Source organism: Musca domestica, unplaced genomic scaffold (assembly GCF_030504385.1).
Source record: "Musca domestica strain aabys unplaced genomic scaffold, Musca_domestica.polishedcontigs.V.1.1 21, whole genome shotgun sequence".
Taxonomy (NCBI): Eukaryota; Metazoa; Arthropoda; class Insecta; order Diptera; family Muscidae; genus Musca; species Musca domestica.
In genome coordinates, this window is record NW_026712258.1 from 13,285,416 (window position 1) to 13,308,958 (window position 23,543).

The window sequence follows — 23,543 nt, forward strand, 5'->3', positions numbered from 1 at the left end:
TCGAGTTTATTTAATGATTCCAGATTTAAGAATTTCCTCAGTTCGTTGATCACTTTACCCTTCTATACATGTTGATAGTTCCAGGGCGCTTAATACTATTGGGTTATAACCTGTTTATGTTTCGTCTAGCCAGTGACTATGAGTCAGATATTTGAACTCAAATCTTTTACATATAGATTTAAAGAATAATTCTGTTCCTTCTTTTTCAAGGAGTGAATGGATGTCATATTCCAAACTCTAAGGCCAAGTTCTCACATTCGATAAAGAATACATTTCAATAGAAATGAATTTCAGTCTATACATATTTGTTCTGTTCCAGAACTGCAAGAATGTAAAAGTATTTAATATGATAACCGATTTACCTCTTCTGGGACAGAGCACTTATCTTTATTAAATTGGACAACAAGTGAGTGTTATAGCATGTTTACCCCGCATTTAGTAAGCCCATTGTATTTTCATGGCATATACATCAAATAAATTAAATAAACATACTATTAGAAGTAGACCCCACCCCTGTTGTTTTAAACAAAATAGCTTTGTCTAAAAACAGAAGCATGTATCTTTCAATTTTAGACTGTAGTAGATGTATGTATCCCACCCACGAAAAGGCAATCCCATCTAGACTTTGCTTTCAAGAAGAATCGATATACGTTTTCGGTCAAAACAATTTTTTTTAGTTTATACCTGCCTTTCGTTAACTTTCCAACGATTGCTCTGTTCCAGAACCAGTTAGTATGTAAAAAAGTTACTACGATAACCGATTCTTCCTTTGTATCGATTGATAGTTATGGAACAAAGTAGATGTCTCTTAAATATACAAATAGCTTTGGGGCTTAAAGTGACTATGTAAAAATATTCTAACCTATCTTCATTCAACAGTAGATACTCTCGAACAAATATTTTCTACCGTTGGTACACTACATTTACATAAGAATTTTTTAATTGTGTAAGTATTATCTCACTTTGGTCGGATATTTTGTTTAAAGTTCACACACTCTAGGTATATGCATAGTCATTGTTCGAAATCCATTTTTGTATTTCTCACATCCTCTTCCTAATGAGCTGAAATATTTTTTTCAGATTTCCCACCAAATAAACGTAACCAAAAGTTTTTTGTTTGGTTGTTGGATTTTATTATTTAATGTATTTTTCTTTTCAATCAATTTATGTCTTTTGTTTTAGAACTCAAGACATGTTTTTTTAACTATTTGAGACATTTTAAATTATACATATACGATTAAAAAAACGAAATCAATTATATTTTGTTCAAATACTCAAAAGCAGCCACTGCTAGATTTTCTTTCAACATTTTACTTTTTTCTTCAGATTCTCAATATTTGAGCAAAATTATTCTTTATCTAGAGATGAAGCAATACAAAGAAAAAAACAAGCAAAAATGAAAAAAATACATAGTATATAAAAGAAATAAACAAACAAAAAAAGAAGATAATATAGGGATATAAAGTGGATGGGAGTTGGTTGCTTTCGCAGGACATGTTTGTGGGATTAATTTGTTTTTATTTTTTCATCTTTTGTTTTGTTTTAATAATATGGGAATATTTTCATCTTTGTTGCAAAGAATTACATGAAAATTGTGTTTTGATTTTGTTCTTTTTCATCATTTTCTTTCTCTTTATCTTTTGCGTGATTATCTCAACTTAGTGTCAATGTTTTTCATTTTCTTTCTTAGATCAGACAAGAGTACACATTCAAATGACAAAGCATTGTTTGTTGTTTTAGATTGTTTTTATGAGACAAAATGACAATTATTTTTTATGAAATGAACAAAAGGCATTACTCTCTTTTGTGATGGCCAACGAAGTTTTTCTTTCTTTCCTCTTCCTAGTTTATTTTTGTGGAATTATATTTGTTCTGTTATCGTAGAGAATGGGATCGAGAGAGAGAGTGGAGAGCTGAACTTTAATGAAATTTTATTTTACGAACACACATGACTTTCCTAACGATCCTCGTCCTCTACTGAGCCGGATGTGGCGGCATTATAAGCTGGAACTGTTGACTTTGTTGGGGATGTTGCGTCGTCGTTGGATAGTAGGGACTGGGCATGATCTGTGAGGGATGGATGGTTAGGGGACACACAACATACTGTTGCGCTTGGGGAGCAAAAGTGGGTTGAGGACCCCCGCCAGCGGGGGATGGCTGTGGTTGTGGATGGAACGTTTGATGTGGTTGACCTGGAGAAGGTGTTGTAGATGGTGGTGTTTGTGCCAAGAATTGCAACTGTTGTGATTCATACATGCGGACCTGAGAATTAAACGGGAAAAAACATCAGTCTCAACATTCAAGTTATTTTATTTTTAGAGGACTTACCATTGGTGGCGCATATGGCTGTGATTGGAAATGTGGTGCATGCGGTGTTTGAGGATAAGGTATGAACTGCGCTTGCAATGGTCCGGCAGCTAACAATGGCTGTCCCGTAGCCGCAGATGCATGCATTTGTGAGGGTGTCATCGGCCCTGAAATAGAGATAATTGAAAGTATTTAATATTGTATAAGAGGGTTAAATAATTGTTTTGGAACTAATGAAGTGTACTGGAATTCGATTTCTTAATTTGGTATTCATCATTAGTATTAGTATTGGATATTTTAAGTAAATCTAAAAAGCACTTGGCAGGACGAGTTTATAATCATGTTAGAGCCTTCAAGTTATTTCACGGCTGCCACGAGAAAGGTGAAAAAACATAATTGTGTATCTGTAGCTTGACAGAAAATAATGACGAATACTGGTTCACAGTCTTTTTAAATTCATTAATCCTTCGATATTTTGACCTTGAAAGGTAACTCAAGAGGATTTTTTATTCCAGATGCCCAAAAATATAGCGCCTAATGTTAGGGCTTTCTGGGTCCTACAACCAAACACAGAACAAAAAAGTAAAAAGTATGCGGTCGGGTTCTATGGCCGATGGTATGAGATCGACACCTTTCTCACTGAGCTTTCCGCCTACTTTAACGCGAAGAATATCTTTACCATACGAACTACGAATATGAAAACACAGCCGAATGCTTAGGCCCAGTGGCAAATAATTCCGGCCACTAACTACCCCAAGATTCTAGGGGTCACATTGGACAGCATGTTAAGTCGTCCGCACAAGCCACAGCATTCTCCATAAAATTAAAATTTACCAACTAGGTGCTCAAGGTGCTAGCTTACAGCCCTTGGGACGCGAATAAACATAAGCTTTTGTCCTCCTCGATAGGTCGATTTGTGGTGAGTTATGCGGCTTCAGTGTGGTCTTCGAACACTAGTGTTAAGCAGTAGAAGAATATTCAAACCCGCCTGAATGCTGCCCTGAAAACTGCAACAAGGTGCTCTATCATGACGTCAGTGAGCCATCAACAGGAGAAAGCGAAGGTCAACATAACCACATGCTTTCATAAGAAGCAATACCTGCTGGGTGTTACTGTGTGAGTTATGTGAGGAGCCAACTATGTAGTCAACCACTACAGTGCCGTCTTCGAAGTAGACCCTATCCAATTCGTATTGGTCGTAAAATGATGAAGATTTCGAAGCGTCTGCCCGACTACACTGCATATCTTTAATTACCATGACAAACCTACCTCACTCCAGAAGATCTTTGGCTACAGCTTATCAGAGCATCTCATTTCTTAAATCTGGATGTTAAAGCAGAATCTAATTTAAACACCTTACACATGTTACTGCTCAACAATAATAGCAATCATACACAGAAGTTGGTTTGACCTTAACTTGAGGATTACGTCCATTTTCCGACCTGGAGATTGTGATATCTGTTTCAAACAATGTTTTTTTTTTTATTTTTTTTTTGAGAGTGTTACCTATGAAAGGGGTTTTTCATAAGTAGGATTTTTTTCTGTGGAATAGTATGTTTTTGTTGTTTTTGTAAATGATGAACCCTATATAGGCTACGTGTCTAACAGATCCAATGAACTACCCTTTAAATTTACTCGTTACCCTGCCCGCAAGTACTGAAGGATATGTTGCTACATATAACTTCCATGTTACGAGTTCCTTTATTAAATTTGGGGCTGAAACCTGGAAGACAGCATAATATCGTGGCCAAATCATTCGGCTGGTCAACCAAGAGGTAATAGCTAACATTTGAACATCTTCTTTCTGGACTCTACCTAAAAGTTGAACACCTACGTTTGTCTGTCCCACTTCGTTTGTTATATGGTTCTAGGGTGCCACAATGTTTATCTTTAAAACTATACTTGAAAGTATAATAATCAAGAAGCTGAATACAACTCCAAGTTCTTTCGGATATCCATATGATAATTTTCAATGTAAAGGAAGTAAGTAATATGGACTTGTTTAAATTATCTTTAAATTTGCAACTCATTCAGAATATGAGAATATTAAGAAACATTGAAATATTAAAATACTTTTTCAACGGCGATTGTTTTACCCAACTATCATAAGAAGCAAAGTCTTAATACTCACCATAAGTGTTTCGTCTCATACGTGGTTGCTGAGCAGCTTGTGGATGAGCCGAAGCATGGAATGCAGCAGCTGGTTGTTGACCAGTCATCATGTATATTGGTGTTTGTTGACCCGCAGCAGCTGGTATTGGAGCACCTTGGGTATAGATTGTTGTCAGGGTTACCGGTGTTTGTGGTGTATGGGGTCGTGAGGGATTTGGGGTACTGGGACTGCGAGGCGTGAATGGCTTCGCCGATGGATTTAGGACGTGTGTCTTCTTAACGGGTGGCGCTGTTGTCCCAGTTGTACCCGTCGATGTGCTGGTATTGTTCGAAGCAGCCGATTGCGGTAATGACGACGATGACACTGCAACATTGGTATTGCCAGACGGAGGTGTTGTCTTATCCGAAGGTGTTGAACATGTGTTCGAAGCGGAGGCAGATGTAGCCACGGATGTATCGGATTTGGTGAGTGGTGTTTGTTGTTGTTGCTGCTGCTGTTGGGGTGGTGTGGTATTGTCAACAACAGGTGGTGTTGTCTGTTGTTGCATGGATTGACTACCAACTGATTGTGGTGAAATATTTTGTTGTGTCTGCTGCGTGGGTTGCTGGGAATTGGTGGGGGCTGGTGCCACATTTGCTTGCTCCTGCAATATGTGTGGGGGCTGTTGTGGCTGCTGCTGTTGCTGCACATGTTGCATGGGCATGGACGATGGTCCCGAGTTGTGTTGTTGCACATGCTGCATTTGCTTCTGTGTCTGCTGCTGCTGAGGTTGTTGCTGCGGCGGAGGCATATTCTGTTGCATATGTTGCATGTGTGGAGGCACATAATGCTGTTGCTGAGGCGGTTGTTGCCCGCTATGATGCTGCTGCTGTGAAGGCGGTGGTCCACCGTGATGTTGTTGTTGCTGCTGCTGGCCTACATGCTGCATGTTGACATGTGCTTGTTGGGGTGGAGGTTGATGGGCGGCAACATGAGACGGCTGCTGTTGTTGCACCTGTTGCATATGGGGCGGTTGTTGCTGCTGTTGTTGTTGCTGTGGTGGTGATACCGATGGCTGTGGCTGGTGACCTTTGTTCGGGTTCATATGCTGTGTCTGTGGGGCCGACTGTTGTTGCTGCTGCTGTGTTGGTGGACCAGGAGATGGTGATGTGTTGGCCAATTGGAAATCTTGTCCAAATTGTCGTAAGTCTTGCAATTGATTATCACGAGGTCTCATTTGACGTTGAGGCTGTGGTGGTGGCTGCTGTTGAACAGCGGGTCCTGACATTCCAGGACCATGAGAGCCCGGCCCACCACCTTGCAAAGGTGGTGAACTACCACTAATACCCTGTCCCTGGCCACCATGGGGTGGGCCATGCTGAGAATGTCTCATTTGATTTTGATTATCATTGCCACCGTAGGTCATCGAAGAATTGGACGATGATCCCGAATATTGGCGCATTGGCCTTTGAGGCAATGGTTTACCGGATCCGCCGCCTCCTCCACCCATATTACTGCCACCACCTCCTCCACCTTCTCCATTTAGTTTAGAGCCACCCCTATATTGAGAGGGACCACCACCATGCATAGCCGGTGGTGTATAAGGTTGATATGATGGCTGTGATTGTTGTTGATTTTGCATAATCATGGTGTTGTAAATGTTTTGCTTCTGTCCACCACCGCTTTGATTGCCACTTTGTGACATACCGCCGGCACCAACATTACCACCACTGCCGCTTTGCGACATGCCAGTGGGACCACCGCTACTGTTAGGCGGCGGTGTGTTGCGTACCATTTTCTGATTGAGCGGAGGATTTGATTTGCGTTTCATCATCGAACCACCACTTTGGTACTTGTTACCACCATCTTGTTGCGACATCTGTGACGAGGATGGAGCTGAACCCTTCATACCACCTGACATGCCACCGGCAGATGATTGCGTAGAGTTCGGTCCTTGGCCCATCCCCGAAACTGATGACGAAAGGCTATTGCCCATCATGCGGTCGTTGCGATCATTGCGGTCATTACGGTCCATACGATCGTTACGGTCGTTACGATCATCACGGTCATGACCACTATGTCCGCCGCCACGAGGTGTTTGACCACCCATCGATTGTGATGACATGGAAACAGGTGGTGGTGGTCCGTTAATAGAACGCGTAGGCTTGGTAATATAACGTTCAGTCATAACCGGAGGCTCGTAACGTTTGCGTTCACGCTGTTCACGTTCACGATCCTCGCGATCTCTTTCGCGTTCCCGCTCCCTTTCCATTTCACGCTCACGTTCCCGTTCTCTTTCGCGTTCTCGTTCACGGTCACGTTCTCTCTCCCGCTCGCGATCACGTTCGCGCTCACGCTCTCGTTCACGCTCACGCTCTAATTCAGGTCTGGAGACGGCGGCAAACATTGCCTCCTCATCACCGTTTTCTAAATCTAAGCGATCGCGACACGCAGGATTGTTTTCAATTTCAGCTGCCAATCTTTCTGCTTTGGCTTCACGTTCTTTGAACTCATCGGAATCAATTTTGTCCAAGGGCAACGTGTATGAGGACAATGAATCGTCGAAATTGGACGTGACGCCAAAGGTATTTTCATTCTTACGAAACATGTCGTTGGCATCCCAACCATTGGCGGCATCATCCAATTCAATGTCAATGTCCCCATTTGTGCCGGATGGATCCCATGGTTCAAGTTCTTTTTCATCAAAACGTGAGCCTACAAAACAAAAGAAATGTGTAAACAGTATAAGGATGATTACACCCTACCTCCAATTATTATTACTTACCATTGCATTTTTCTGATATGGCCGCATCTGTTTGAAATGTTCCTCCAGTGGCATACTGTGAATCGAAATCTTTTGCTGAAATACTAACTACAGTGTCGTAGGGGAATATCATTACTTCTGGCACAGGCTTGGATTCTTCGGGAGCATTTTTGCCTAGTTTAATACATGATGGATATTCAAGAGCTACATCGAAGCTGGGTGAGAATGTACGGAAAACACCTTCGTAAATATTACCCGAACGCAGACGCATCTGTACAACGTTACCGACCAAAGCTGTTGCGGCATGCATAAAGTAGGCATTGTTATATATACCCTGAGCCTGTGGTCGTATTTTGATCGTCTGTCGGTTATCATTTGAATATCTGTAAGAAATAAAAATAATTTAATTTACAATTTAAAATATATAATTGAAAAATAAATCAAATATGTTATTTTACATTGAAAATAGTTCCGGGTATGACTATATAATTTATAATTTCGAAAATATGAAAGGTTTCAAAGAAGTCTACAAGCACGGATCACATGTAGCGAAATTAATAAATGCCGTATCTGAATTTGGATATGAATGGTTTTGAATAGAGACCGACATTTTCTTAAGGCGCACAGGAAAATCTTGAATCGTTGAGCAAATTTAGAAAACTATTTAGGTAACGTAGCTGTACCTCCGTTCGATTCGATAATATGGTGGCGAAAGCACATATGGTGTTACACAAGCTTAATAGATTTATGCAGGAATTTCGTCGGCCGGGAACCGACTCAGTGAGTGAAGGGAAAGATACAAATGGTGAAGCCTAAGGTAGTTTTCATATTAAAAAAGTCTCCTCCCCTATCAACATTCCAAAAACTAGATCCTAACTCATGACCATATGGAAATTCAGCGTCACTGCCCATCCTATGTCACCTAAGATTAACTGCTACCGAAATATGTGACCGGTCTGTCTTTGTTGATAGAAGATAGTCTGTGAGATATGATATTCTCGGCAGGAGAAAATAAGGAAAATACTGAGTAACAAGTTTCTCCCTTTTAAATTAACATTAAAATGAAATGAACGTTAAAATTCAAATATTATTTTTTGATACGTTACATGGAAAAATGTGACTTTTTAATATAGCGACAGGTGGTTGATTATTGACATCCCTCTCAGATCCAGCTTTACCTTTTATTATTGTACTGTGGGTTTCTATGTTTCTCTTGCGACCATTAAGTTTGAAGCAGTCCCGTGGCTAAAATCAAAAAAACAAATACCGAATATTGGAGGGGCCATATAGGGACTATGGGAAAAAATACTTGTAGAGTGTTTTTTTAAGACCTATAGTTTTTCAAAAAAAAAAAAAAAAAAAAAAAAAAAAAAAATCATGAAATATTTATTGATAAAACAGCATACCACGGCAACGATCGTTAAGACTCCCAGAAATACGGTCCAATGATGCCACCAGCCCATAAACAGCACCAAACTATGAACTTTTCTTTATGAACTGGAAGCTTTTATAATGCTCCCGTCTGATTTTGACAAAATCGATTTTGACAATATTGACAAATCTTCTCATTTGCGTACAATGAGCCATAAATGAGCTTTGTCTTTAAATGGAAGAAACGTGCAATGAACTTCCTTAACGGAGAACGCATGATAATAAAATTCAATGGTTTGCCTGCGTTATTCGTTTGTAGGAGGATTCATAGTTAAATTATAGGCCAAAATGAAGAAGTTTGACGAAACGTGAGTGAGCTGTTTAAACCAGTGATACCAAAAAAGGTAATAGCTAAAAAATCACCCGCTTTGTTCTGTCACAGGAGAACCAATCAAAAGTACAAATCACAAATCAGTTGAAAAATGTTATTAGGAGATATTGAAAAGTGGGGGCTGTATTAGGACTTATGTAGACCATTATTTCCTAAGGATGGTATCTATATTAAACATTTAAAACCAATTTTGAAACACTTTCGTTGAAAAATCGATTTTCAAAATACTGCATACCTGGAGCTCAAAAGTCGTGCGGGGCCGACTATATGATAACCTACAGCACAATGCATACTTAGTAGACTTCCGTAAAAAAAGAATTTATTTGAAGTAGATCATACCAATTATCAACAGTTGGCTTTAGATCAGTTATAGTTTGGTTTCAGAGGGAACTAATATATGGGAGACAATTCTGATTCGATTTCACTTAATTTGACGGAGACACTTTAATCTTTTATACCAAATAACATTGCTGTAGAGGTCATGATATTACTTCGAGAAGGATTATATTAAAACAATATATATCGGAGCCGGGCTCCATAAAATGGAATCGTACGTCCCGAAATTCACTCCATTTGGGCTGATTTTAGTCATTATTTGCACAATAAACCAAAAATCGGATTAAGCATATATATGGGGGCTATGTCGAAATCTTAGCCGATCTCGATAAAATTTGGCAAGGGTATTTCTGAGCTCTGTAAGATATCTGGAACCAAATATTATTCTTGTCTTATGCATATTAGGAAAGGGAGCTATAGCTATATCTGAACCGATATTCTTTGATGTTCTTGCTTCTAGACTTAATTCGGTAGGATGTGCTAAAATTCAGGTCATTTGGATTGATAGTGGCCATTTGATGCACAATCAACCCGAAATCGGTTGAATAAATATAGGAGCTATATCTAAATCTGATCCGATTATCACAAATTTCAATATTGGTTTTCCTAGGGACAAACAAATATTGTTTGGAAAATTTCATCCCAAATTGTTCACAAGAATACATGGACAGACGGACAGGAGGACGGAGAGACGGACTGGCATGCATAAATAGACTTAAAATGTGATTCTATGAAGATGCTCAAAAGTAACTATGGTTCTATTCTTTGAATACGAATTGTGAAATAACTCCGGTGAACAATTTCGATAAAATCATGAAAATACCGAATATCGGAAGGTACCGTCATTTGGGGGCTATGCGAAAACGTGGACTATTTACGGACAATTCGTTTGAAAGATAGCGTGATTACAACATCGCTAAGTCGATTCGGAATTTTACGCTGATCCAGAATATATATACTTTGTAGGGTCTATCAGGAGTATTTCGAGGATTTGCAAACGAAATGACAAAGCTAATATACCCTCCATAGAATGGTGGAGGGTATAAATACAAATTCAACATACCTTCCCTTCCATGAAGGAGGGAATCGTAGATCGGGGTCCACCACCTGTAGAGCGACAGCAAACTCATAGAAAATTTTTTGTTCCACGCCCTAATCACTAGTAATATAGATTTCCCAAAAAATTAATTTCCACACTAACGCACGAGAATCGGGTCATAATTGCAAACCTTAAATTAACATAGACGGACGGTCGAACACTCACATATTAGATCGACTCGAGCTATGTTGATCGGTAAACTACAAGAAGGGTCTAGCGCCGATATTTCGAGGTGTTGCACTAAAACAAACGTATAACCTCTCCACAGAGTGGTGCAGGGTATTATGACGATGACTAATTAAAAAGGCATATAAATTTTCAAACACAATTTTTTATTTTTATAATGGCTTGAAATCAGCACAGTTTTTACTTCCTTGTTTGATTTGATATAAAAATAAAGTAAAAAATATGCAATCAGATATAGAGTGTAAATAAATATAAAAATTGAAATCCAAAACTTGGGAGAAAAAGTGCCAAACATAAACAAAATTATTATTACAGCAACAAAAACATAGCAGCAAAATAATGAAGTTGACGCAATCGTCATTGCGCTGCAGAATGGAAAAATACACGAAGCAACAGCACTTAATTCCAACTACACAACAACAAGAAGAAGAAACAACAGAAGAGGGCATCAAATACTAGCATGGGATTGGAATGAGGCCACGAAAGTAAACAAAGGCAAGTGCGAGTATGAATATTCAAACGGCGACATACTGCAGCACCATCAACCAATAATAAAGACCGCCAACGATGACGGCGACGACGACGACTACAACGCAAAATGATGATGATAAGGCGTCGAAAACGAAGCCCAACTGCAGAATTTATCAGACGACAGCAGAACTGTCTGCCTCACTGGCGGCCTGGCCTGCTGTTTGTGCTGCAGCTAGCTCAAAGGAAACAAATTAAAGTTCTATGCAACCACTAACTAAATTAAAGTCGCATAGACCATCCACACTCAACGAGGCACACACAAATGAACAAAAATGAACCGAAACACAACACAGCATAGTTTTTTATGCTTTATGTACGGCGGCATGTTCACATTAATACTACACATACGTACATACATACAAGCGGTGATACTTATATGCAAAAATAAAAACACAAAACAACAGACATACTATAAAAATAACAATGGAAAAGAAAAGACAAACAAGCAGCAGCAAAATGTAGATGGCTGAGGGAGCGAGCGAATGAATGAATTAAGGTCAATTGAAAATTAAAAATAAAAAAATCAATTCACTTGATAAATACTTTTAGGACGAAATAATTAAAGTTAATTTTTGATGCACATATCTTCTTGAAAGACACACACAGTTTATAATTAGCTGGAATATATGCAATGAAAAGTATTTCGATGCAATTGCATTTGAAGAAATCTTGCTCGAAAATGTTATTTATTTTAAAATGGTTAGATAAAGCATTTTAATTGATTAATAGTACAAAACTGTATCCATCAATATGGAATGCAGGAAATTGTAAGAACAAGATTTCATTTCTAATCAGTTCAAAATAAACGACACAAAGATGCAAAAAAAAAAGAAAAGTTATTGTTGGCCGGCCGGTCATACAACTGCGGCATGAGGTAGAACCGATATTCACTTTTAATTGGAAATACCAGTGAAATCCTTTGGGAAATTTAGTAAGTCTTAAAAATTCTATAAACTGGGTACCGTTATGTGGGGGTATACCGTAGATAACTTTCTGCTTCACCATTGAAAACTTTCTGCGAGTTTCGAATAGCAAAATTTGAAACACTTTCATTGAAAAATATAGCTAAAATAATCAAAATAACGGAGTTGCATGTATTGTATTTTTACGTGACATCGATGTTACATCGTTTTTCATTACTTGGCGTCGCATTGCTTTGAAGTTGCATCATTAATGCCTCGATCAATGTCGTGTACAAATGTTTGTAGGCAAAAAGCAAATGTTAAAAAGGGGATTTCCCGTTGAAGTCTAAAGTAAATTTGTATGTAAACAAGTTAAAAAGTATCGGTCGGTTTTGCCAATGTTCGATTATTTAAATATATTTGGATTTTTCTTATGAAATTGTTGTCCCCCCATGGAGTATGTATCGAAGGAATGGGGCATTGTTGACTATTTCGTATCGGTCCTAAAAATAAATATAATGTAAATATTAAGACGAGCCAGGGTTGGACTATTTTAGTTACTTTCTTGACTTTATATGAGATATGTGATAATTTTTGGAAAATGTTTAAATGTACGTGAGGTACAAGATATAGTCGAGCGAAGTACTCCATTTTCATACTTCATCTAATACAGATAAAAACGAGTAAAAAGGCTGTAAGTTAGGCCGTCCGAACTTTGAAATCCCTCCATCATTTGGAACGAATTTGACAATTCTAAAAAAAAAATAAAGTCCGTTAAAAATTCTGTTAAAATTTTAAAAATACCGAATGTAGCTGTTATATTAGGGTCTATACGACGACACGGACCTGCATAGGTAACTTTTGTCATAAGCCATTACAATATTTAAATGTGAAACTTTCAAAAAACAAGTCGGTGAATAATGTAGCTAAAATCATAAAAATACCTAATATCGGGAGGTTCCGTTATATGGGGGCTGTACGAAGGCTTGGACCTGCACAGAAAATTTTCTGTCGTAGGCTGCAGCATCAATTACGAACTTCAAATTCCGTTGAATAATGTCGATAAAATCATCAAAATACCGAATATCGGGAGGTACCGTTATATGGGGGCTATACCAAAACGTGGACCTACATGGCCTATTTTCAATACCAGACGGATAGACGGACGGACGTAATATACATTATATATATATATATATATATATATATATATATATATATATATATATATATATATATATACATTTTATATATATATATATATATATATATATATATATATATATATATATATATATATATATATATATATATATATATATATATATATATATATATATATATATATATACATATATATATAAAATGTATATTTCGAGGGGTTACAAACGGAATGACAAAATGTAATTCCATACTATGGTATGAGCAAAATTTCAAGAAAATCGAATCGATTTATTTTCAATTTTAAATCATAAATTCCATATTTAACTCAGGATTCTGGTTGATAGAAATATTTAGGTATAGCAAATTGTAAACAATCGCTGATTTGTTTCGTAAATTATGACAGAAAAGTATGTAAGTAAGTTGAAAATTGTGACCCTTTGTGATTGAGGTAACAGAAGGGGTTCACAGATATATATCTTCTTCACAAAAGACTGACACAAGCAAAAATGTTTGTATTTGTGAAATTTGAAGAGAGTTGGATGCTTATTTCGCTTTCTTTGATCGTTTTATTTTTTAAAATATTGAAGAAATTGAAGAAATAGCAGAAGAAATGGTCCGATCTCTACAATCTCTATAAAAGATCTTGATATATATTATATTGATATGTACCAAGTCTGAATGAAATCGGATGTTAATTTCGCATTTTATGAGCTTCATGGATATTCAAAATTTTTACCGTTTGTGGGGGAGGTACCGAGAGATCCTGTGTCAGCAAAAATGTTTGTGTGTGAAATTCTTATAACAGATCTTGTGTTGATAGAAATATTGAGATGTGTCAAGTCTGAATGGAATCGGATATTAATTTCCCGTTTCACAAACCTCATGGATATTCAAAATTTGAAGGAGGGGTACAGATGGAGTGGACCGATATATGTTCATTCCAACCAGACCTTGGTTAATAAACATATTGTAATGTGTGTAATTTGAAGACAATCGGACTCTTACATCACATTTTATAAGAGTTAAAATTAATCAAAATTTTTACCCTTTGTGGGGGAGGTATATAGTCGCAGCTGAATTAGCACTGATGCAAATATTAGGATTTGCTAAGTTGGGTGAAAATTGGATTATCTTTCCTCTTTCTGTGCGGTAAAATAATTTTTTTTTTGAAAGTGTTGACCTTTTGGGGGTTGAGGTACCAGAAGGTGTGGACCGATATTGGCCATCTCCAAACTCGATATGAGTTTGACCATAATATTACGATGTACCAGTCAGACAAACGGACGGACAGACTTCGCTAGATCGACTTCAAATGTCTTGAAATGGTTTGGTCCAAAGAGACCTAGGGTCTATTTCGATGAGGCGCGTTTTGGCCGTATCAAATAATATATACCCTCTCTCTGGTCATGTGTTTATTTTTGAAGATTATCGAGTACGAAAAGTGAAGATCAATTTTAAGCAAGCAGAATTTGGTTTTAACCTTTTAAAAACCGTGCATATAAGCATAGCGTTTCATCGTTTCATCAATTATTGAAGAAGGTGACAATTCCTCACAACAGTTTTTAAACATCTTACACTTCTTTCGGGAGAAAATGGAGATGGGAGATTTTAAATTAAACCCTTACTTAATTTACATCTCTTAAAATCTGAGAGTTTTTAAAAACATTAAAACGAGCTTCAGGTTCATTGTCGTGCAAATAAAAAAGAGTGAATGACTGCAGCCTTATTTAGATTGAATCGTGAACTTTGCTGCTACCGAGTCAAAGGATTATCGTTCTTCAAAAATATTGAGTTCAAAGTGTTGCACTTTTTTGACAAGAGTCACCAGGTCATTCAGTTTTTTTGGAGGGTCATTCGGAAAATAATAATGTTGTGTTTATGGCTCCAAATATCACTTCTGAATTACGACCAATGAATCAAGGTTGTTTCAAGCTGTACTACCTGCAACATACTTTCAATCAAGTTTTACAAGCAACTGAAGGAGATAATTTGCCTTCGTGATGGCTATAAAAAAATATAAGCCGGCCTTATAAACAAGTAAGGAGCCACCCGTCCTCTTAAAAGCAAAGCAGAGGAAAAAAACCATACTACTGCAAATATTTCTGTACTAAATATCGCAAACAATGGAGAATTTTGAAAATAATGACCCAGACGAAGATTGCAGTTTACGTTCCTAGAAATGTGACAAACGTTATCAATCCTAAAAAGTTATATAATTAAAAACTTTCACACTATAACAAACTCAATGCAAAAATCAACAACATTGACAAATCCAACAGTCGAAATGGTTATCGAATTAGATGACTCAAGATCATATTTAAAAAAAATAACATATCGGTGTGGACGTTTGATTACATACTATGAGTTTCTTATTTTTTTACTTTTAATTTTAACATTTATATATTTTAAATGTTTTCTATGAATTGTTATTTTTTCGTTAATGAAAATTATTACACAAATAATAAAACGATTGATATTTGCTATTAAAAAATCAATTTTCTAAAATTATGAGCCTCGAAACGAGTTAACTGAAAATGTATACAAATGTATGCAAAACTGTGATTCGGTTGTGTTGTATCAGTTTGCGTTCCGCCCAATGAGCGACGCTAACTGATTTGTCAGAACGCCGATTTAAGAACTGCAACAGGGCCCATCTACATAAAAAACCGATGATTTATTCGAGACATGCAGCACCTGCTTGGAAACCTGTGTAAGATTCATCTAAACCAAATAATGTATAGAAGTCTACATGATCTAAAAGTAAAAGTCCAATGATAAAAGATAGTGCGTTAAATAAACATTCCTATCTGACAGTTCCAAATTGTAAGGTTGTGGACAGAATAACCCATTTAAAGGTAATGTAAACAACCTATCTTCAGAATTTAAAAACAGGTTGAAAATAATGAGTTATTCTCTTAAAGATTACAAAGCATAATAAATCCATATTACCATTTAATGAATAATGTCAGCACAGAGAGTGAATTCCCGACAAAAAACCGAATTTTTTGAGTTCGAAACTTGGCGTCGGCAAACAAAGAAAAAATAATACAATTGATTTTAACACTCCTTATTTTCGTAGCAGCGAGCACAGTCTGTAGTATATTAGATTAGAAATCACAAAAGAAAAAAGTAAATTTTAATGATAAAATTAAGTCTGGCACTGTATGCTTTCATTTTCCGACACTAAACCAGTAATCATTTTCCAGTAAGCCAAAAGACTAATATGACTAAAGACAACACATTAACTACTTCCTGGATCGTTTTTCTCTTTCCTTTTTTTTTCCCTCTGTTCTTTTTTCCTAATTTTAGAATGAACACTGTGGACCAACAGCTCTCCGAGGGGAGTAGTTGCCAGTGGACAACTGTCTTTAACCTAAGGCAGTAATTTAAAATGTGAACCTGGATAATATGATCCGATATATTTACATTAGAAAGCGAATACTTTTTACAAATTACTCAGTGGACTCTTGAAAATGTGGTCCACGTCTTCGTATAGTACCTCCCATGACCGGTATTTTGATAATTTTAGCCATATTTTTCTACGGAATTATTTCAAGCTAGTAATTTAGAGGTTGTAATAGGTTCTGGATGCTGTGGCAAAACATCGTCTTTACTGACCCACGTTTTGCTGTGGCACCCATGAATCTCCCCATATTCGGCATATATCTTTAACAAAAATATGTCCAGTTCAACGAACCTCATGCTACAAAACAGAGAATGCAATAGTAGGACTAATACACAACAATTAAAAAACATTAAGTTCGACCGGGTCGGACTTTTAATATCCTCCACCTTAGGGTAAACATAAGAGCCCATTATGACCCACAAAACGTGGACATACACATAATACAATGGTCGTCAAAGGAGCTAGAACCCATTAGAAGACACAAATACCAATTTCTAGACAAATCCGCGAAGAAATGTGGCAAAAGTTATCAAAATACCGAATATGTGGAGGTACCGTTAAATTGATGCTATACCAAAACGTGGTCCTATGTATGCAATGTTTCTCCATCGGAGCTAGAACACATTATGAACAACAAATATCCAAATAACGAATATCGGGAGGTACCATTATAGGGGGGCTATACCAAAGCCTGGACCTATACATACAATGTTTCGCCACACGAACTAGGACCCATTATTACCTATACAAATACCAATTTTCGGACAAACCCGTGAAAAAATCTGGCAAAAATCATTAAAATACCAATTATCGGGAGATACCGTTATATGGGGACTATACAAAAACGTGGTCCGATATATCTCATTTTCAATACCAACCATCCTAGATACAATACAAATTGTTTTGACGCTCTACGTCAAATAATGTGGACTGTTCGTGATTTCAACAGACAGACCGACATCGTTAAATCGAATTAAAATTGTATGCTGATTACGAATATATATACTTTCTGGAATCTACGACGAATTTTTAGGGATATAACAAACGGAATGACAAAGTTAATATACCCTCCTTTCCAAGGAGTCACCAACGAGGTGACTTCTTTTTAAAACCTTTAAAATAGACCCTTGTAAAAATTTTTGCATTTTATGTTATTTACAGAAGAGATATTTAGATTCGAACTCATGGCGTCAGATACGAATTTGGGTGAACCATCAGGAAGGTGAGATCAGCGTTTTACCCCGCCAAACTTGTAGCAAGTTTGGTCAAGCTAAAATACTTCCCATTGACTTTGATAGCTATTGTCAATTTTGATGGAAATTTTCCAAAATCCAAAGCGTGATATAACAAGCATATCTCGATTTTTTTTGTCTGACTTTTGTGAATTTTGTGCATTCGATAACAGGATAAAAATTACAAGCTCTATTTTCTTTTAATAAAATAACACCGACTTTAAACATATTCATCTAAATATTATTAATCTAAAATGGCGATAAAATTTGTCTCGTGATTAAGATTACTAATCGCAGGTTATTAGCATTAAATTATTGTTTAATAGTAATTGAAAAAAATTACAACATATATATTCAACAATATGTTTACTGTGTTACAATTATTACAAATCATCGAATTTTTGAAATCCTTTGTTAGCGCTGTTATTGATTTTTTAGGGGCCTGTCTGCCAGCATGACTGCCTATTGGCTGGCCTGGCTATCTGCCTAATTAAACATTCTGCAAACTACAAATGAATATAAAACCACCTCCTAACGATGAGAAGCACTCAAACCAAAACGTAAGTTCAAAACAAAAAAGAGCATAACACATTTAAGCTGCTCCTGTTTCATCACTACCATATGTTCAACAACACACATTACATAAGTTTCTTTCATTTTTCAATAAACAAAAATAACAACAAACGCTAATGACGCTGTTCTGTTGTATGAAATGTAACAACGATTCGAACAAGGAAATGGTCAGTGAGTCAAACTAATTTTCCGTATATTGGTCGTTCGAATCGTGTTGTTAAACATAAAATTGCATTTCTGGCTTACCTTGAGATATTTCCACCACCAGTGGTCAGACCGCCTCCTCCTCCACCACCTCCGCTGGGCCGATTTTTGCGTTTATTGTTGTTCATTATGTTGCTGTGTTGTATGGGTTGTTGTTTCTGTTGTGTTTTGCTTTACTTCAACTTTAGCAGCCTTGTTTTTCCTCAACAAACTTTTTTTATTTCCTCTCTTCTTCCTCTGCTGTAAAGTTGAAATTTCCTTTGAATCTGTTTTTCTTCTGCTATTAGTTACCTCTGTTTTCAAACAAACGATTTGCAATTTGGAATTTTACATTTGAGTTGTGTTTGTTGTTTAAAGATCTCCTCTGCAGTTTTATCTATGTGTGTTTTTATGTTTCTTTATTTCTGTTGTTTTCGGCTGTTTTCTTTAGGTCTTGTGGTTCGCTGCAAATTTTTCACGACGTTTTTTGTCTTCAACACGTTCACGTTTTGCTGTTTACGCCGCTGCCAACGCTCTCGTCTACTGCACTGCTGCTACCACAACACTTTGCACTTTTCGCTGCTTCTTTCCAAAAAAAAAAGAATTCGTTTCTTGACCAACTTTCGCCACGTAATTGTTGGTGTTTTCTAAGCGCTGTTGTTGCAAAAATCCTTGTAATTGTTGTGTGCCGTTTCTTTTAAATTACTTTTCTTGTTTATTTGCTAATTTTAAGTGCGTAACAATTAGTTTTTAACAAATTTTTAATTGCTATTTAACTTTCTTAACAAATCTTTGATTGCTATTTACTTCGGACAATTCCACCAGAGAACGAAGCCGAGTTAACTTCAACGCCGTCAATTACAGCGCGTTCATCAGGAATGGCGTAACAGTGTTGCCACTACTCATGTTTCAGCACGACAGAGTTGATATTTGCTTATTTATGTCAGTGTAATAACGGCCATGATAAATATGGACAAAAGTGAAGAGGACACATTTCAATATGAGTTGTCGTGTTGTAATTCATTATAATTATTTATACAATATGCTGGATATTTTTTCTTCAGTATGTATGTATATATATTATCTCAGCCTCCAGCAGAAAACCAAAGAAAATCAAACATGTTGGAGAGTATTGTCGCCAATTTTATTATTTTTAAATTTTAAATGTAAATCGTTTACAAAATATTCAAATTCTATCAAAAATATTGTTTCAACTTATGTATAGATAAAAATTTTAATTTTTGCGCTTAAATCTTTGTAAAAGTTGGCAAAATTCAATAGGGAAATTTCTTCCCTAAATCTGCTGTTTCTGATAATTTGTTTTTGGGCCAGCAAATTTAAAAAATATTTTTTTGTTTTGGTTTTTTATGAGAATAAAGTTAAAATATCTAGTTTTTATTTTTAATAAAATACAATTTTTTTACGTTCTTTGTTTCTTTTCATATTTGTGTTAAAAAAGAGCACAAAACTGCTTTTATCTCTGAGAAGGAGGTTGCTGAAAAAGTTTTGCAGGAAAAGGAAACAGACAGACCCATTGAGCATTATTTACACCAAACATGTTTCCAAAATAAATATCAATTGTTTTGATAAAATAAATAGCGAATCATTAAAAAACGCATTATTTAGTTGTCGATGTTAAGCAGTATTTAGTTCAAAAATAATTCGGAAAAATTTTGCAAAAATAAGAAAAACATAAAATAAGCTAATTTGTAATGGCCTCGACTTAAAAAAATGCGTTAATCTGATTCTTTATTCTTCTGAAGGCTTGTTACATGTAAGAAATCCTGCGGTTTTATAATATCGAAAATTAAACTACTGGATTTATTACATGGTAGAATAATACAGGTAGATGCACCAATGCTTTTTTCAAAAAATAAGTAGATTTTTATACGTTTTCTTATATGACGCCAATCGGTAATTAAAATTTTTTACAAAATTGGATAATTTTTCATTCAAAAATTTCATTTTCAAAAAATCGTCGGATGTTGATGTTGGATATTGAAGATTAAACTACTGGATTTATTACATGGTAGAAAAATACAGGTAGATGTACCAATGCTTTTTTCAAAAAATAAGTAGATTTTTATACGTTTTCTTATATGACGCCAATCGGTAATTAAAATTTTTTACAAAATTGGATAATTTTTCATTCAAAAATTTCATTTTCAAAAAATCGTCGGATGTTGATGTTGGATATTGAAGATTAAACTACTGGATTTATTACATGGTAGAATAATACAGGTAGATGCACCAATGCTTTTTTCAAAAAATAAGTAGATTTTTATACGTTTTCTTATATTACCGATTAATTTTTTTTTACAAAATTGGATAATTTTTCATTCAAAAATTTCATTTTCAAAAAATCGGCGGATGTAACTAACAATTTCTACAAATTTGAATAAATTTTCATTCAAAAATTTAAACTTCAAAAAAGATTTTACAGTTCATTGTCCCAGCAGCTGTGTCGATGCGACTATCTGTATTCTTCTACCATGATTTATTAGATCCAGTGGATAGTGCTTAGATAAACCCTTGGTAGTAGAATACAGGTAGATGCATCAGTACTTAGAAACATTGATATGTCAACATTTTTAAAATGTTTTGTCAAAAATAAGTAGATTTTAATATGTTTTCTTATACGACACAAAGCGAACGTCGTTATGATATGTATTTTTAAATAATTTTTACAAATTTCGATGCGACTACCTGTATTCTTCTACCATGAATACACTGTTAGGATATAAACAGATGCCGCTCAGCTGATGTTTGTTTACGCATATATACAACCAAAACAGAATGCAAAAACAAATGAGCTATCAAAAAACATAATGTAGAGACAATTAATGTTGGAAAATTAATGTGAAAATACATAAAACATTTTTTAACTGATTTAAGTCATAGGCCTTTCTTCAGAAAATAACAAAAGAGAATAAGGCCAAAATCGAACTAAGTCAACCTAAAACTCCTTTGTTCAAAGACATAGAAGTACAGGGTTGCCCATATTCGACGGACCCATCTGGCAACGCCATAACTTTTGACAGATATGTCACATCGCTTAATGACATACCGCGTTTGAAGCGTCAGTCCAAGCAGATTTTTACCATGAACCAATACACGCCACTCGAGCGCTCTGAAATAGTTGAAATTTACAAGAAGTCAATTGTGAAAACCCAACGTGCTTTTAAAACATTAAAAAATGTGAGAAGTGCGCCTTCTAAGAACACCATTAAGCGTTTATACGAAAAATTTTCGACTGGTAAGGCTCTTTCTAATCCGAAGAGACCATGTAAAAGTCGACCAAGGCGATCGGCCGAGAATATCGCTGCCGTACGAGCCAGTGTTGAGAGGTCCCCAAGAACATCCCAAAAACGCCGTTCTCAGCAGTTGCGCATGGCTCGGTCCACTTCCCGTACAAAATTCAATTGACGCAAAGAATGTCAAAATATGGCAACCCTGTGAAAATAACACTGTTGCATGGCAGAAGAGTACAGGTAGAAAAATCTACTTATATTTAAAAAAAAACCTTAATTTTTTTTGACATATCAATGCTCCCAAGCGTTGATGCATCTACCTGAATTCTTCTGCCATGGTAACAACATAGTTAGCAATGTTAAGCGATTTAAAACGCTTAGGAAATATGCAATTAATTGGGAAGTCTATGGAATAGAATTTTGAAATCCTAATTTTGGATTTTTCAAACTTTTATTTATATTTTTTTATTAATGTGGTTTTTATATTAACATGGTCCTGTCATGAGCTTTTATTCTAGATAGCATAGACACAAACCATCTACACAGAATGCATTTTTGTCTACGAAGAAGCCAGCCGATGACTTAAGCCAGTCAAAAGAGCGTTTTATGTTCTCTCACCTTTATGTATTTTTCCCTTAAGTGTTTATTCGCATTGGTGACTTTCTGCAATGAATGTATTACCAATGACATACAATTGCTGTGCACATAAATGCTTTCCGTTAGTAAGTAGATTTCACACCGGATCTTTGTGAGATCTTTTTTTGTATGGAAAATGGCGTTGAATAAATCCGAAATAAGCAATAAATCCTGATAATGTACATTAATCAGGAAAAATGTTGTGTTTTAACACGCTATAAATCAGGATTAATTTTGTGTCAGAAAGGCAATTTATATTATTTTTATGGCTCTTTATTGAATGATTTATAAATCTAAAACTTCGAATGGATTCTGACCTAAAACGAAATCTTAAACTTACAATTTCCCACAATAAAATTAATCCAAATTCGGCTGAAAATTCTGCATGACAATCTTCTACCAGCATTATAGCAAAACAAGGCGCTATATTGTCGATCTTGATACTGGTCTTTAAAACCAAATTGAACCATATTTGTGGTTCAATGTGTGGTGAAAATGACAAAATATTTGGTCGGAAATAAATGTAAATTTCTTGACAGCTGTACGCCTATATTGAAGGAAGAACTACAAATTAGATATTCAACAATGAAGGGACACCAAATTAGAAAGTTGCACTCTTGTGATTGCGTAAGATTACCTTGGTAATTGTACCATGGGAAGATCCTAATGAATTCTGATAAACACGGTGCTCCAATAATAATTCTCTTTTTATGATATAGTCGAAATTTTGACTTCTCCAGTTCAAATTATTCAGTAATTAAATGTAAGCGATGACATCCAGTAACAATTGGAACAAATTACTGAGTAAAAAACTCAGACATGGATAACACCAAAATTAAAAACACAACCAATTATAATTGTGATAAAAACAAATATTTATAAAACAATAATTAACAATTATTGTTCTATTTATAGAAATTAAGTCATGTTTAAACATAAGCCATATTTAAACACTGGCTTTTAGAAAAATAAACCAAATTATCATTTAAATTGTATTTGTTAAGAAGAAAGGTTGTCAAACCTCGACGCAGCCATTTTCATCTTGTGGGTGTGGCATTCAATTGCTTTCCAAAAAAATGTGGGCATATTTTAATTGGTTTTTAACTTTCATTCGGAATG

The 23,543-nt window shown here is 35.8% G+C and overlaps 1 protein-coding gene across 1 annotated transcript; it reads right to left on the reverse strand.

Moving 5' to 3' along the window:
• Positions 1-1,239: 1,239 nt before the first annotated feature.
• On the reverse strand, positions 1,240-19,392 carry LOC101895076 (ataxin-2 homolog). The gene is made up of 5 exons (XM_005181353.4): positions 18,601-19,392; positions 7,185-7,546; positions 4,439-7,114; positions 2,329-2,474; positions 1,240-2,262 (listed from the first exon to the last, which is right to left on the reverse strand). The coding sequence occupies exons 1-5, from the start codon at positions 18,684-18,686 to the stop codon at positions 1,975-1,977; spliced, it is 3,558 nt and encodes a 1,185-aa protein (XP_005181410.2). The 5' UTR covers positions 18,687-19,392; the 3' UTR covers positions 1,240-1,974.
• Positions 19,393-23,543: the final 4,151 nt, after the last annotated feature.

Bases quoted from the DNA above. Each gene is read 5' to 3' on its own strand.
- LOC101895076 (XM_005181353.4), bottom strand. From the start codon at position 18,686: ATGAACAACAATAAACGCAAAAATCGGCCCAGCGGAGGTGGTGGAGGA. The intron at 2,475-4,438 runs GTGAGTATTAAG...TCTCTATTTCAG, and splicing joins TATGAGACGAAACACTTATG to GGCCGATGACACCCTCACAA. The intron at 2,263-2,328 runs GTAAGTCCTCTA...TTTAATTCTCAG, and splicing joins AGCCATATGCGCCACCAATG to GTCCGCATGTATGAATCACA.